The sequence below is a fragment of the Parambassis ranga genome, chromosome 22 (assembly GCF_900634625.1).
Source record: "Parambassis ranga chromosome 22, fParRan2.1, whole genome shotgun sequence".
NCBI lineage: Eukaryota > Metazoa > Chordata > Actinopteri > Ambassidae > Parambassis > Parambassis ranga.
Genome location: NC_041042.1, coordinates 10773825 through 10789678, shown reverse-complemented (window position 1 = coordinate 10789678; position 15854 = coordinate 10773825). Strand labels below are relative to the sequence as shown.

The 15854-nt window shown below is 41.1% G+C and overlaps 1 protein-coding gene across 9 annotated transcripts in view; it reads right to left on the bottom strand.

Annotated features, from left to right (window-relative positions):
* Positions 1-14750, bottom strand: part of kiaa1109 (KIAA1109 ortholog) — a 52738-nt gene extending 37988 nt beyond the window's left edge. For 8 of the 9 annotated variants that reach the window (XM_028394919.1, XM_028394924.1, XM_028394922.1 and 5 more), the window contains exons 1-28: positions 14615-14750; positions 12613-12748; positions 12114-12230; positions 10847-10925; positions 10687-10751; positions 10417-10591; positions 10198-10279; positions 9827-10020; positions 9299-9378; positions 8965-9115; positions 8589-8745; positions 8097-8175; positions 7320-7411; positions 7093-7210; positions 6833-6988; positions 6358-6455; positions 5982-6166; positions 5072-5178; positions 4698-4930; positions 4374-4592; positions 3846-3983; positions 3540-3716; positions 3288-3416; positions 2544-2663; positions 2112-2446; positions 1740-1990; positions 1228-1468; positions 102-593 (exon numbers count right to left, since the gene is read on the bottom strand). In XM_028394919.1, coding sequence (XP_028250720.1) covers positions 102-593; positions 1228-1468; positions 1740-1990; positions 2112-2446; positions 2544-2663; positions 3288-3416; positions 3540-3716; positions 3846-3983; positions 4374-4592; positions 4698-4930; positions 5072-5178; positions 5982-6166; positions 6358-6455; positions 6833-6988; positions 7093-7210; positions 7320-7411; positions 8097-8175; positions 8589-8745; positions 8965-9115; positions 9299-9378; positions 9827-10020; positions 10198-10279; positions 10417-10591; positions 10687-10751; positions 10847-10925; positions 12114-12230; positions 12613-12718 — 4376 coding nt within the window. In that variant the 5' untranslated portion in view covers positions 12719-12748; positions 14615-14750. The remainder of the gene's footprint in view (positions 1-101; positions 594-1227; positions 1469-1739; positions 1991-2111; positions 2447-2543; positions 2664-3287; positions 3417-3539; positions 3717-3845; positions 3984-4373; positions 4593-4697; positions 4931-5071; positions 5179-5981; positions 6167-6357; positions 6456-6832; positions 6989-7092; positions 7211-7319; positions 7412-8096; positions 8176-8588; positions 8746-8964; positions 9116-9298; positions 9379-9826; positions 10021-10197; positions 10280-10416; positions 10592-10686; positions 10752-10846; positions 10926-12113; positions 12231-12612; positions 12749-14614) is intronic. The other variant, XM_028394921.1, reaches the window with a different exon arrangement.
* Positions 14751-15854: the final 1104 nt, after the last annotated feature.

Here is a 15854-nt window from a genome sequence, read left to right as displayed (position 1 = left end):
TCTTTCATTTTGATAAGTTTTAGGAGGGCCAATAAAGCTCAGCTTCACTAGAAAAATATTTCTTGCTTGATTTTCTAAAGTATGTTTTCATCTCAACTGACCTGTAGTTCTCCATGTGGTATGGTGGCTGCTGTGGTTGCTGCATCTGCTGCCTCCTCTTTTTCTTGCGCCCTGGGTATGTCCCTGGACCCTCATCAGCACTGCTGATTGGCTCGAAGTCCTCAGCAGCGGAGAAGTAGGCTTCGCTGTCAGCCACTGACATACTAGAGTCAGCAGAGCGGTACTGATGGAAAGTGTTTGAGTCTGCTGATGGTGTAAAGGGAAAGGAGCCATAGCTCCTGCGCTGACGGGGAGAATCCAAGACGTTCTCATCGCTGCGGGAAACCTCACTGCTGAACTGGACACCTCCAGACAGCACTGGTGGAGGCTTGTCAGTGAAGACAGCAGCTGACAAGCTTTTCGTGCTGCCCAGCCGACCTGAATGTACAGAAGACTGGCGTTTGAGAGGAGAGCAGAGGGGTGATCGTACTGAGGAGCGGTCCTGGGAACTGTTGGGTGAAACTGGAGAGACCTCCGGGACCTCCCCCAGGGTGCTGCAAAATAATAGGAGATGATATAATGTGAATTGTGAAGTATACAAGGTTATTTACGCAATGACATGATACAGACCATGTATGTATTTGATTATATAAGCTTACACTTAGAGAAAAACACATCTATAACTCTTACAGGGAGTTAGGGAGGAACTCTTTGATGCGGTGAAGGCCGAAGCACTAGGAGGCATGGACTAAGATAAATCATCCAACATAGAAGGGACAAAGGGTTTCATAGTCATAAATATGTTAGACCAATTATGATAATTAGTAGGTGGAGATAAAGGGGCAACATGTCCCAATATGGGAATACCAACGAGGGTCTTGAAGAACTGTTTATCTATTATGCAAATGTACCTCAACTTTCAATAAAACAAGCCTGTGTCCAGGGGAGGGGCAGAACACTTATGGATGGGAGTGAAGCAGACTGAAAGGCCTGTGTTCACTGAGTGTTCTCCCTTTTGCAAAAGGCGAAACTACAAAACCCAGGGTATTTTCTTTCACTCAATGTTCTGAATACAGGAGACGGAATCTGACAATCCGGGGTGACCAGGGAAGGTCACGACAGAATACATACTGTACATTTAAATGACATTATATTACACCCTCAAATGTTGTGTCATTTGAGACTCACTCAGCAGGGCTTTTGCCATTTATGGGAATCATGCGTTCCTCAGTGCTTGGTGAGGGGGAATCTCTCTCTCCAGCCAGCAGGGGCAAAGCAGCACTGGAGGAGCTATTTTCCTCAGAGGAGGAGGCAGAGCTGTGGGATCGCTGTGGCACCTGGAGACTGAGGTGTTGCTGAGCCCGCCTCTCAGGCACCTCAGGAGGCAGACAAGGAGAGTGTGTGTCGGTCTTCAGTCCTACAACCTTGCCTGAGAAAATAAGGACAAATCATTTTTTGATTTAACAATTTACAACCTGGTCTGGACATAGTGACATAAATAAATCTTGTTAGTACAAAATTCACATATAAGAAAAGTTATTGTGGCTAAAAAAATATTCTGCAGCAAATTAAAACACTGCCGACTGCTACTATTCTTTACTTTGCGTAGAATCCACAAGAACCCCTCAAGCCACTCTAGAGGAGAATTGCTCTTGCAGAGGATAACAGGAAATGTAGTTTAAATCCTAGCAAATCCATACCATCCACTTTAGGTGTTTCCTTTGTAATGATCCACTCCCCAGGCTGCAGCAAGGACTGGCCGTAACACATGTCTGACTCAGTACTAGAAGAGGAGAATGCAGATGAGGAAGAGGGTGTGAGTTCCTCAAGCCTGAAGTAGTCCAGGCCCATGTTGGTACCACCAAAGAATCTGCAGCCTCCAAGGCAGCCACAGCGGTTCCTGTTTCGCTTGTTGCGAATTCCAGCTTCATCTGGCCATAAGAACCAGAGTCTGATAAAAGGAAGAAAGGTAAGGAGAGTGAATGAAAATTCTCCACAACAACAAAAAGCTGTTTGAACAGTTAGGGGACAGATATAGAATGTTTTGTTTTTTAATGTGATAAGCTTTCTACCTTTTGGTCTGGGCATCATGCAGTTCCAGAAAGTGCCTCTGGACTTCACATTTGGCTGGGTGGTCAGCAGCCAGTGCAATATCTGCTGTGATAAGGTTCAGGTTGACTGAACCCGCCTCCAGCCAGACAGAACGTCGCAGCAAAGGGGGCTGACAGTGACCTAATGGCTGACCCGGACCTTGACCTTGTCCAGACGGCTGCAATCTGGTTGCCTCGCTGTGTTGTTGCTGCTGTTCGATGTACTGCCGGATGTTTACGTCCTGCACAACAGCACTGATACCCTCTCCCACTGCCTGGTTGTGCAGGTTGCAGTTAGCTACACGAACAATACCAGTCTGTGGTAGGTGGGGGAAAAAAAGGAAAAATCAAAGATGTAAACAAAGCAGAAAACATGCATCTATTTAGTGTCATTAAAATAATCGGAGTTATTGCCTTGATATTGGCAGCACAGCCATGCTCCACAACGAAGAGGTCAACTCCATCCATCGCCAGCCGTGTCATGGTGTACTTCAGCTCCTCAGATGTGCGACAGTGACCAGGTAGGCAGGTCATCTGAAACACAACAATAATTTAGTACCAAAACTTTTCAATGGAAGAAGGTAACTTCCTGTTCAGTTGTAGACTCTGCTTTACATGATGCCGGTAGCCACAGCTGCTCAGTTGTCAAAAGCTAATGAGGACTCTCTGGCAGAGTTTTTAAAAATATCCTTGTTAGTATTCACATACAAACAAGATGTTTTGTGAATCAGACCTTCTTCTCCCTGCATCACATATATTGTGGTGTTGTGCAAGTTTGCTACGTATGGCTATTGCAAGAGATTAATGATCAATGGATATGTGTTAGAGATTGTTGTTCCGTTTCTCCGACTATGTAAAAAGTGAGATTTCTTGAGACGTGCATTGTTAGGGGAAGGTTCACAGTGCTCTCCATATATTATCTGATCTTATTTGAACATTTCTTAACACACTGGACATTTCTGACCAGCCTTCAAATCCCACAAAAACAGCCTTCAGCAGTAATGATCTAATTTAGCAGCTCCCATTGTGAGATTCTGACACACAGTTGCTAACTAGTTCAAACTAGAGTTTCACAACTACAGCAGAAAAAGTGAAAATGTGTAAAGAAATAAGCCTTAGAACTGGTGCTGCATTTTATGCTCAACATTCCGTTTGTACCTTGGCATCACAGATGCGACGGTCAACACCATGCTGGCAGATGACAGAGGGCTTGGGTTGTTCTAATTGGAACTCTCTGGACACCACGTGAAAAAGGAAAGTCTCACCCCACTCGATTATGCTGGCCACCTAATTCACACAGTCATATTAATACTTCAATTACAGTAAAAATAAAATATAGTCATAGTGGGGAATAAAGCACAAGAAACAGATTAATGATTTTCCCCTCAGCTAATAAAAGCATACACAGACCTGAGGAACAGTGACCCTGCCAGTGAGCCCCCCAGCCTGCATGTCAATGAGCCAGGCGTACTCCAACGTATCACTCCCCAGTGGAAGGCCCTGAGCAGAGAACATGGCATGGGCCCTCATCTGCAGGCCAGACAGACTTAGGTGGCCGTCTCTCAACACCGCATCCGCTGTGGGACGCTGTGGGCAAAAGAACAAATGCACACTCTCATTTTCTCATTTATTTTTAGAATATGCTTTTACTCAGATAATATGTACAATGTATGGAGACAAAATGAGCAGCATCAAGCAGCTGGTCGCTAGTAATACCTGATAGTTGTCACTGATAAAGATGTGAATGGGAGACAAGAGCAGCTGAAGCATTGTCTCCTTATAACCCTTTTTCATCTCAAAACACAGCCGCTCCAAGAAGCCGGATGGACCTTCAGGACCTTCGCTGCTGCAGTGCTACAGACCCCCAGGAAAACAAGCAAACAAATCAAGTTGAGTATAGAGTTATTTTGGTAAACATAGACATAAATCCACTTCCAATTCAAATTGAATCTTCATAGTACCCTCTGCCCCATTATTATGCAGTACTACATACAGTACCATAATACCATGGTATTTTTTATCTGGTATTAAATATCTAATTCAGAATGTCATAAATACTGAGTTTCCTCTGTGTCCTGTGTCTCACAGCTTTCTGAACATTTTCATAATTTCACAGTGCATTGATGGAATGTTTCATATCCTTTCATTGTAACACATTTGCCATGCTCTAACATGGCTCCCTCTCTCTACACTCTATTTTAAACCAAACCAATAAAATGAAACATAAGTAGTCATTAGTCTTACCATTGGCAGTCGGCCGTGGACTTTGTAGAGGTTGATGAGCACTGTGATGTCCCAGGGCCGCAGGTCCAGGGGATGGATGTCTGAGGTATCCTTCTGTTCACTGTCCTCCACTCCCAGAGGAGACCAGCCAAGACCTGAGGATGTGGAGGTGGACAACACAGGGCTGGACAGAGCCTCCTCAAAGTCTGTGTACATGTCATCCTCACCAAAATAGTTTTCCTGTGAAAATAATGCAAAATGGAGGTTAGAAAACAAGAAATGGTTAAAACCATTTTTGTATACCTGCCAGTCTATCTGTCATTAAAACAAATGAATAAATCATACCTTGATGGAGATCAGTGCTCGGAGTAGAGGCCCATAGAGGATGATTTGAGAATCTGGGGACATTTCCATCTCCACATGAAGTCTGTCAGGAGGCAGCTCTGAGGGATCAGTGGGTGCCCGACTATGGGTAGCTGAAGCAGATGTGGAAGTGTAGCGTGATTGGGCATTGTGTGGAACTGAGGTATGTTCTGGGGGGCGTAAAGCGGACAGCATGGATTCCTCCATCTCAGACACTGGATGACAATTCACACCATGTTAGACAACAATTTATGAAACATGGGTTATGTGACAGAGCTCTTAGTATTAGTATTACTGTATGTATTATGTTTTGCTTCACAAGACCAAAATTTTTGACACTAATACTGTAAGCTTACGTGACTGTTTGAGTTGCTCATCAGCCTTCTGGGGATAAATGGGATGCCAGGTGTAGTCGATGATGAGCAAGAAGTTGGGCACACTCCAGCAATCCACCCAACCAGCTCTGATGTAAGGATGAGAAACATGCACTCTGAGTACACAGTCATAATGCTTTATCATCGTTTCAAGTGGATTTTCCACTTCTTTCCTTTATGACATGTTCAACTCGAGGACATACAGTTGAAGCAACCAACAGCAAATAGGTCGTGCCCAATTTCTCTGCAGCACAGAGTTCACTGGTCCAGAAAATATTCGATCGTAACCTCCCAAGGGGTAAGTGGGTCTCTGACTGTGCTACATCGGTACAGTCTGGCTCCAGGCTATACATAATAAATGATCTGGATGTTGAGTTATCATGTACAGAGTGTTCAATGCATGTGATACATGGTCATAAAGGTGCTTCTCTTTAAACTTTCAACAACCTTTATATTGGTGTTTAAAAGGGAGTGAGAACCCTGCTCTGCAACATTCTACAAAAGGATCCAGACTGTAATGAAAATGGAATTTATATCTCTTAGAATGGCATCTCTGGAAATTGTTTGTAATTATTTTAAATTGTAAAAACAACAGAATACCCTAATTCGGAGAAACCTAGATATTGGAAAGTGTTTGTTTGAGAGAGCTTCAGTTAGAGTCTAATCAAGTCTGCTGCATCTCACTTGAAACCAATGCAGGCATCATCTACTTAGCTAGCCACAGCATGAAAAGTGAAGGTTAGAGATACATTTACCTGCTATCGTGGCAGCATTTGCTTTTTACCTAAGCACTGATGTGAGTCAGCGTTACGAAGATGAGTCACCTTGCCCTTTACTAACGCACTCACATTTTGCCCACAACTACAGAAAATAATTCCCAGGTTCAACTCACTCTGCGTGGGTGATGTTCCTCCAGCGGGACTTGGTGGGCTTTGTAGGGGGAGCTCCTTGATTCTCTCCTGGCATGAACATGTCTGGAGGAAGCTTGACATTCTGGTACTCTTTGGCCAAGGTGAGGAGTGGGTAGCGGCTTGGGTGACACTCTGGCAGGGACAGTCGCATGTCTGTATCTTCTGCCTGAGAAGCACAAACATATATAAAATCATACACCCACACACATTCATAATGGTGTCAAAGTATTCACATTTGTGGGCGCACAGCAAATACACCAGCATCTCAAAAATCAGCATCTAACCAATATGAAAACCGCTGCCAATTACACCCAAATGTTTATTTTTGGACCATACACAACTAAAAGCAGGACTCACCTTCAAGCTGAAGCGGGTATGGCAGGTGGTTGGAACAAACTCATTGAAAGGCAAAGTGAACTCTATATTGAGCGTCTCTCCACAGGCTGCCAGGTAAACTATAGAAGATCAATAATGCAATTGATTAGTCGGCCCCGCTCCAGGATTAAATGGAGTATAGACTTTACTGTACAATATATCATGGCTTAATAGAGTTAAAGTATCCTGTCACAGACACTAGCATCCAGTGTTAAAGGCATTGAGTATCGATTGCCTTTGTGGGTGTATTTGGATTCATTTTTTGCTAATGTTTAACACACACACACCTTAAAGCTCAAGCAGACATGGTCTATTTATTACACAACTTCACTGCATTATTAGGATTTTAAGCAGTTAAATAGAAGTCTATCTTCCAAATATCGTATCCCTCAATCAAATTACAAGAATGTGTGTTATGCAACTGAAGAAGATGGTGCTTTTGTTATTCGTTTCCTACCATTCTCCTGCTGTTTGGTGGAACAGTCAATCCAGTTATGCTGATTTGCAGCCCAGATCATCTCAAACTGGTGGAAAAGGATCTTGAACTTCCAGGAATAGGGCACAAATGAGTAGATATCAGGGGCACTGTCACTTGCCCAGTCCTGGATCAAATCTAATGTTTGAAGAAAGGAAGATAATAAATATATAAAGGCACACTGTCATTCTTACTGCCTGACTGGGAGAATCGAAGAATCTAGATCTTGAATCATTACCCACCCGTGAAGAAGTTTTTCTGGGCATAGATGAAGTGGTAGGTGGCCTTGTACACCTCAATCTCACACTGCCATGACTGGGGCATGTTCCACACTCTTGGGTAGCTAGCTATTACGTGGAACTAAAATAAAGATAAAGACAAAACTGATGTTCACACATACGGTGCTATGTGTGCATATGTCTGCAAAATGAAAACAGGAAAGCTTTTTCTTTATTTGCCCGCTACTTACAGCTAACATCTCAGCCTCCAGAAGAGTCCTGTACTGCATGCTGCTGGTGGTGTCTACGTGTAGCAGCTGACCTTTGATGGTGGGAGAGTAGCCTGAGGACAGAAATAAGGGAACAAAAAAAGCAGAGCAATCAATTCTCTAAAGTCAACGTTACACCCAAGTTCTTAGAAATAATGTCATTTCCTAGCAAAGCCTGAAAAGCAACCTATGTCAACTACATTTCTGGGGACAAAGGAGAGCACTGACTGATGACTGATCTCCTCAGTGTGCTAAATTATTGAACACATATCTCAAGACCTGTCAATGAGGACATTTTGGAAGTTTTTGAAGATAAAAGGTTTTACTCGGGACATATCTTTAAATGGAATTTTAGGTTTTACTCAATCACCAGTCACCTGCAGTAGATCCTTTATGTTTGAGCATTTACAGTTCACTGTGGTCTTGTTCACTTTTGTGATGCCTTGCCCTTGTTTTAGGTTCAAATCGAATTTAACTTTTTAAGTTATACATGCAGACAATTCAAAAGTAGCTGCTATGGAAATAAGAATTTCTTATTTTTGTGTCCCTGTGTGTCAGACAGCTTCTGAGGAGAAAAAAAATGAAACACATGAGTGCAGTCCAGTCATATTAGTGACTGCAACAGAATATTGTGAGGATGGGAAAGCTGTCGTACATCTGCATTAACAAAATCTGACCTTGAGTCAGAGTGACACTTGCTGATCAGAACAATGTCATTTTGACCCACTGGGGTTTTTGTCTGGTGGAACACACACTTACCATTCTCTCCCACAGTCATGGGGATGTTGACTTCCAGGTATGATCCTGCTCCTACATTTACATGGATGGCGTTGGTTTCCTAGTAACAGGGAGCAGAGACGATAGGAACGAAACAGAAATATCACACATGCTATCAAATCATTAAAGAGTGCTTTACAGAAAAAAAAATCATCTAATCTGAACAAAATGTGTTCAAAGCATATCATAAAATGACAACCATCCCTGACTCAAGACATTTTCTGTTTTTATTCAACATGCATTGATGTTGTTATTTGGTATGCACTTCACATATGTAGCTTTGTGAAATTCCCTGCACTGCTCCAGGAAGAAAATCTGAAAAAGCATAAAACATGAACTAATATCAATAGCTAAAACATGGTGAAGCATAAAGACAAAGAAGCGAGGAGCAGCAGGGAGAAAAGGAAAGATCAAAGAGGCTGGCAAGACAGAAGGAGGAATAAGAAAGCAGACAGGTGAGAGAGCAAGAGTCACCCTGTTTTTGGTGAAAAGCAGATCAATGGTGGCGTCAGCAATGATGTTCATGCGCAGCTCAAAAGCCTGGATTTGCCGAGGTTTTCCTGGCTGGGACACTTCCGTCACTTTCATGGCCTGGTAGTCAGCTGGCAGGAAAAACTTCCACAGACAGTCCCTGAGAGAGGCAAGAATAAATCTATAAAGGTAAAGCCTTGAGTTCAACACATTTCTAATATGCCTCTAATATGTTAATATGTTGTTTGAGTACATGAAAAATATAGAACGGCACCATGTTATTGACTTTACTGTATACTAATTACTTTTTCAGAGACTTATGAACAAGAACTTCAATGTTGCGAACGTTTGATAAATACTGATTTTCACACTCCCTCACCTCTGTCGATCTGCCCAGGGCCCATAATTGAAGTCAGTTCCCTTTCCACAGACGATGTCCAGACCCCAACATGGAGGCAGGTCCTGGAGCTTATCATCCTCACTGCAGGTCTCTGCCTCCTCTCCACTCTCTTGCTCCACAGGAACCAGACCTTCACACACACAAAGATGGCAAAACTCAACAATGGTGTGCTGAGGAGTCGGCAATTTCATAATCCCTGAATCGGCAACACCAGTAGACAAGAGTGCAAATGTATCTCATTAATAATGAATTCTGAATGTTATTTCAAAGTACACTGTCACAGTGTATGTGTGTGCGCATGCATAAAATATACCAGGTTCATCCTGGTAATAGTAGATGTCAACATCGTTTGACTGCATCACCACAAATCCTTCACCCATCAGCCTGGGAGGTCTGAAAGGCAAATCCACAAAGGCATCATTTAGAGGCAAAGAACAGATTTTATACAGAGGCCAGGAAGTCTGGACTTACAAATTTACACTGTGCATCAAAGCTGAATTCTACCATGAACTCTACATATTTCTGTTCCATCTCAGTGACCACTCTAACAGCATTAAAATTTAGTGGGCAACAAGTGTACTAAATACTGTTTTCCCCAAAAAGCTACCAATGCAAAATTTTTATTGGAAGTCATTTTTTAAAATCACTGAAGGTTAATGCAATTTTACTTTCCAAGTCATTTAATTCAATTATAAGAAACTGGATATTTTTACAGCCATGCTGCAAATTACACAGACTAATAAAAAGACCTAATAAATAATTATGAAGTACATTAATTTACTGTGTTTATATTAAGCCAAAAATACTGTTGTCGCTTGCTATCATATTACAATTGACTTACTCATCATTCTGCATGCCCAAGTAGCGGGGACTGGGGACCAACATGACACGCACATTTTCCAGTGACCCTTTGACAATGTGCATGTACTGGTCCAGGTGGCTAGAGGGAGGTTTGGTGGCATATGTCAGGAAGGCATCTTCAAAGTTCAAACACAGAGTCTGGGGGAGATGGTGGTTCCCAAACGCCAAACGACCCTGAGGGACAGCAAGTGTATCCACAATAAAAGAGTGTAAAAAAGTGTTACATAAGTTCAGTTAATACATATATCAATTTTCTCTATAATGCTTCTTTAGAATTTCCAAAACTACAATCTTGCTTTTTGTCGTCAACCTGACCAAATTTCATGAATGCAAGGTACTAAAGATACTTACAGTACTGATGTTTACTTTAATAACAGGAATGAGGGAGCGCCAAGAAGATGTCGGGTCTGGACTTTCTGCTTTGATGTCCACACTACACGAAAAGAAGACATTTGGTTTCAGAACACTTCCAGTAATTCGCTTTTGTTTAGCTTTACTCACATTAGCGTTGTGATATTTTTATATCATCTTAGAAAACAGGAAATTGATTTTCCCAAAACAACTTAGTACCTTTCCAGAGTCCTGTTTCGGTCTTCTCGTCCTCTTTCTTCATCTTTTTTGGGTGTTAGGAGCGTGGGTTCTAGTCCAAAGGTCTCCTGCAGCCGGGCGTAGAGGTCAGTCCGGTTGTAGACATGGAACTCAAAGCCATTAACTGTCACGTAAAGCCTGGTCTCTGCCTTGGGATCTGGTGACAAGAAACAATTAGAATTTATACTTTCTTCATCGTCCCCAATTTCCACAAAAAATGTTGAAGAAAGGCACAAATATCACTGCACACACCATGCTGTTTCTGTTTTGGGTTGTACATTTTCCACCAACGAAATATGAGGAAGCCATCCTGTATCCTGTAACACAGAGAGAAAAAAAATAGGAAAACAGCAATAACATAATGAGGGGATAGATTGGGAAGAAGCAAACAGTGAACCATGATTCAGATTACCTGATAGACATGTCTTGATTGATGTAGTAGACATCTCTGAACATGACTTTGCCTGACAGAACAGAGAAGGAGAAGGAGCCTGTGGAGAAGGTATCACACAAAACAGTTATAATACATTACTTTCCACAAAGTGCAAACCTCTTTAATTAAACCCAGTGAAACAAAAGATCTTTAAAAACAAGACGAAGGCATTAACATGATTATGTAAACTCTGACAAAAACAACAAGAGCCTGAGTGTTGCTGGAATATTCAATTACCGTGTAATCATTCCTGTAACAAGGTCCAATTCAACAAGTAGGTCAGAGGCTGTCATTGAGCAGATGAACGTGAAACCTAACATGAGTCTCTACCGTTAATGTCTTTTGGCTCATTACATGTCTCTCTCGGTTTCAATTACTTCACGCCAGCTGAGTGACATCACCGCAGTAATTAATGGTATTATCATCCCTTTGACACTTCTTCACGTTGAGGATGTATTTCAGATGACCAACAGGTCATGCCCCCTAGCAATAGCTAAAGAACTTGAAACTTCTGTTGGCCGGCACAACAAATTTTGACTCAAGTTAGGACTTGCCAAAGCACGACGCACCTCCAGGCAGGCGAAAACCTGCCTAACATCTCACAGAGCTGTCAGTAAAGAAACATTTAAATGGTGGTGTTTGCCGTTGGCCTTATGGTGCATTTTTTATACAATAACAATGAATGGGTTTAAAAAGAAAGATCAGCACGCAGAAGGGTGATTGTTCACTTTGTAATGACACATGATGTGGGCAAGTGTAAACTAAGCCATGCCTTCCTAATAAAAAATGTATTACTGCCTTTGTAATCGTTTTGCACTTCCTATTTACACATCAATATCCACTGCAGACAACACAGTAGGCATCAGAATTGCCTTTGTCATTGTCATTTTCATTGTGCACAGTTAGTAAGTCCTGTCAGTGGAGCAGATGGAAGTGACAGGAACTCCTTTTTAATGGAGACTGCTGCTAATCCCATGCTTAAAAACAACAGCACCAACAACAGTTATACTTGGATTTATAGCGTTGAAGTGCTTTGTAAATTAATTCCTGTGTCATTTATGTTTAGAACTTCAATCAGGTATTGGTTGCACTTTGCTGTTCAGACCCGGCAGAGATAATCACTGAGAGAACCTGGCTCATCATAAAATATTCAGCAGACTGAGTTAACGCCTTCAACTGAAAGCTTTGGCAGCATTTCCCCCTGTCTATTCATCACTGTGTGGCACAGCTCTGGGTGAACACACACCGATGTGAATGTAGCCATCCTTGTAGAGTCTGTTGATGATGAGGGTGAGAATGAGGCCAATGTTGCGCGAGTTGTAATAAGTTAAATAGATGATCCATCCACAGGACAGAATAGTGGCTGAAAGAGGAGAGAAATAACATGATTTTAATAGGACTAGACCACACAACTTATAAAGTCTGATGCACAACCAAAATTTAGTTTGTAAAACAGGTAACCAGGCTATTTCCCTCAAATACAATCACAATACCACTGTTACATTATGTATGTGAAAGGTATTATTTATTAGGCTCAGCTAACTGTGACTGGTCCTTTAATTAGAAAACACAAATCAGCAAATCATCATTTTAAGGGATACAGTCATGCAGATGAAATTGACAGCGTTGCTTCTTATTCTGAGCATGGTAGACTACTTGATCCAACACTAACATGTGTCCACAAAAACACATCCATCATATGTATATACTTTTTTCCCCCCAAAGTGCAGATGCAGACTACCTACCGACGAGGAGCCAGATGAAGTTCGAGTTGTGCTTGGTAAGAAAATCATCTAGATCCACAAAGCTGGGAAAGGTGCTTTCATTGTTTTTGGTCACATGGCCCTCCATGGCTACAGGCTCTCAGTTTGAGGTCTACAACTAAAACAGAAAATTGTAAGATTACTTTCCCTAGCACATGCAGTAGGTGCTGCTAACCAGTGTTTCCAGGATATGAGAGTTCTCTACAATAAAGTCATTTTAGTTTAACTATAAAATTTAAAAAATAAATAATATCATATAAACAATAACAGTCATATAAATCACAAATCAAAAAAACATAAACATTGTAAATGTTGTTTGACAATTCATTTTTGTTGTTTAGTACTGGGTACTTAGTACATCATGCACAACCCAACATAGCTATGTGCAGTTACTTAGCATAGTTTACTTTTGGTTTAAATTATTATTGTTATTATTAATTTGTTTGGCAAGGGGGCTAAAGGCTGGTGTGTGTTTGTGGTTACAAGTGAGCCAGCTCATGCTTACGAGTCAAAAGCTTGAATTATATTAGGCACACTTACCGAAACACGCACACATGAACAAACACAAATCCTCATTTAATCCACCCTAAATGACGTTGGCTGGTAAACCCCTGAGATGTCACCAAACTCAGCATTCCTCTTACAGAGGCAGCTCATGTTTTTGAATGTTTTTTTAAAGGAGATGCTACATTTATTAAAACAAATATGTTTACATTTTAGATTTGGCTGACTGGGCCCTACAATGGACTTAACATCAGCTACATGCCAGCTGCTTAACCACTTCTGGCTGTGGTTGTTGTGGTTGTTGGGTTTGTTTACTATGGCAAATCAGGAAGGAAACAGACTCTTATTCTCATCTCACAATGTGTAACATACTGCTCTTAGTCAGTTTTCATCACAGCAAACATATTCCTGTAATACAGGTTCTGGTTTTGAGCAACAGTCTATGGGACATGAACACAAAACTGTTTTCAGTTTTGGTTTAGTAGTATTGACCTACAGTACTGCTGATGATGATCAGGATGATCCTGTCAGCTGATTCAGTAAATATGGGTTGGTCCATTCTTGTTAGCTACTGTAACTACAGCTTTTTTGTGTTTGGCCCCTTAACAGAAATTACAACAGACTAACTCCTGCTCCTGACAGCAAAAAGGCTTACTTGTCAACAGGTACACAATCTAAACATCCAGACATTGAGGTTTCTACTGAAGTTCTGTTAAAGACAACATTGTAGAACTAAGTGAATGTACTATGAATCAATACAGGTACAAAATAAATATAGACATAAAAATCAGTGACAGAGTAAACCCTGTTCACTGCGCCATGCCACACTGACAATTTGCCTATTACATTGACTCTAAGCTTAAATTAGCTGCAAAATACACGCCCACACAGGTAATTCAGTTTGGACATAAAATCCACAATAACACGTTTTGTCGTATGCTATATTAAGTGTTGTATGCCACTTGTTAAACAAAGAACGAGGTTGACATGAGGCAATTTATCGATAGGGTTCTTGATTGTTTTTAGCTTTGATTATATATTGTACTAGTAAAGCTACATCCTAAACTTGTGGAAAGTATAAAGTCAAAGTTCAACACATACAGGTGTCGGCTGCTACATTAACAATTCACTTGAACTCAGATGTAATCTTCAATCGAGAAGCATACCTGAAACCTGACCACACACCTAGATAATCCCAGATCTTGAGTAATTTCCTTTGCATTCTGCTCAGCAAGCCGCATTGTTGTCTAAATGTCAGTGTAACGTTAACGCTGCATACCCGTCCAGTACAGACAGCTTGCTCACGGCTGATAACGTTTTAGCTTGTGGATAATACACACACGCATAGTTATTAAGCTAACCGCTAAATATCATAACGTTAGCACCGAAGCTAGCTAGCAAGCTAGTGACAGCAGGCCGCACCCTGTTACTTCTCCTTTTTCAAACTATAAAAACAAGTCAGCTGGTGTTTGTGAAATACCTTAATGGCCTCGATAAAGCGGGTGGTTTCATCTTTGCTCCAGTTGTTTGGGAGTTGCTGCCCTTTTGTCGTGTCGGACATGGGTACAGCTAGCATCCTCTGTTTAATATTTACCTGGCAGCCAGCCAGTTAACATCGCTTCCTGTTCTGGTCAGAACGGACACAAAATCGACCAATAGGAAAAATAACACGTCAGATACTGACCAATCAGAGGAAAGCAGGAGTGACGCGTGGCACACGGTTGACAGACAGTTTCTTCCACCAATGAGCATGAATGTTTTTATCATAGTAGCACTTTTGAGCTGTCATTATATAAAATCTTCAGATTTTTATGTAACAACATATAAAAAGAGTTTGCATGTATTATATAAAAAAATACAAACGTGGCACATACATTTGAAATGCAGATTTATCTGTTTTCTGCACAAATATCAATTTAATAGTAGTATTTTTGCAAGCTATACATCACTATAACTGTACCTTTCTGATGTAAATACATATATTTCAGTCACTATGTGAGTAGCACAAGCTGTTTTTTAGACAACAAAATATTAGGAAACATTTATAACCAGGATACTATTGCTTATGTAAAAGCATTCAATGGTCACTGATGATCCTCTTATTTTGATTTTTTCAATTGCCACAAAAATGTCAGCATGGACACTCTTTAATGATCTGCAGCTCTGCAACTCTATACCCAACAGTGTGTTCTGGCACCTTTCTATATTTTAGCCACCAGCATTAAGATTTTCAGTAATTTGTGCAACCATGTAGTTTTTCTGTTAGATCAGACCACCTGGACCAGTCCCTACATAGAGGTTATCACCTCTTGGAGACTGAAGCACCTTTGGTAGCTAGTACAAATCTGGGGAAGCACATATAATAAACGAACATGTGAGTTTTTTTCATTTCCTGTTCAGAGTCAGTAAACAATGCAACTTTTTGTTATCTTTTCAGTGTTGCCACAACAGCTCTAGGATACAATTTAATGTAAAACATCCTCCAGTCACAACAGCAAAGCCTCCCCTAAGAACACACAGGAGCCATTTTTATTGAAAACCTTCCAAACACCAGACTTCATCAGCTTTTTTCCTGCCAATCACTTCTTCCCCTAAAGACTAACCTATTTTGGCATCTCAAAAAAACAAAGAAAAAAGAAAATCCAAACACTCCTGACATTAATTTTTTCTCCTTTCTTATTAATGTTATCCCACAACATAAATTCCTGAAGGACGTCCTC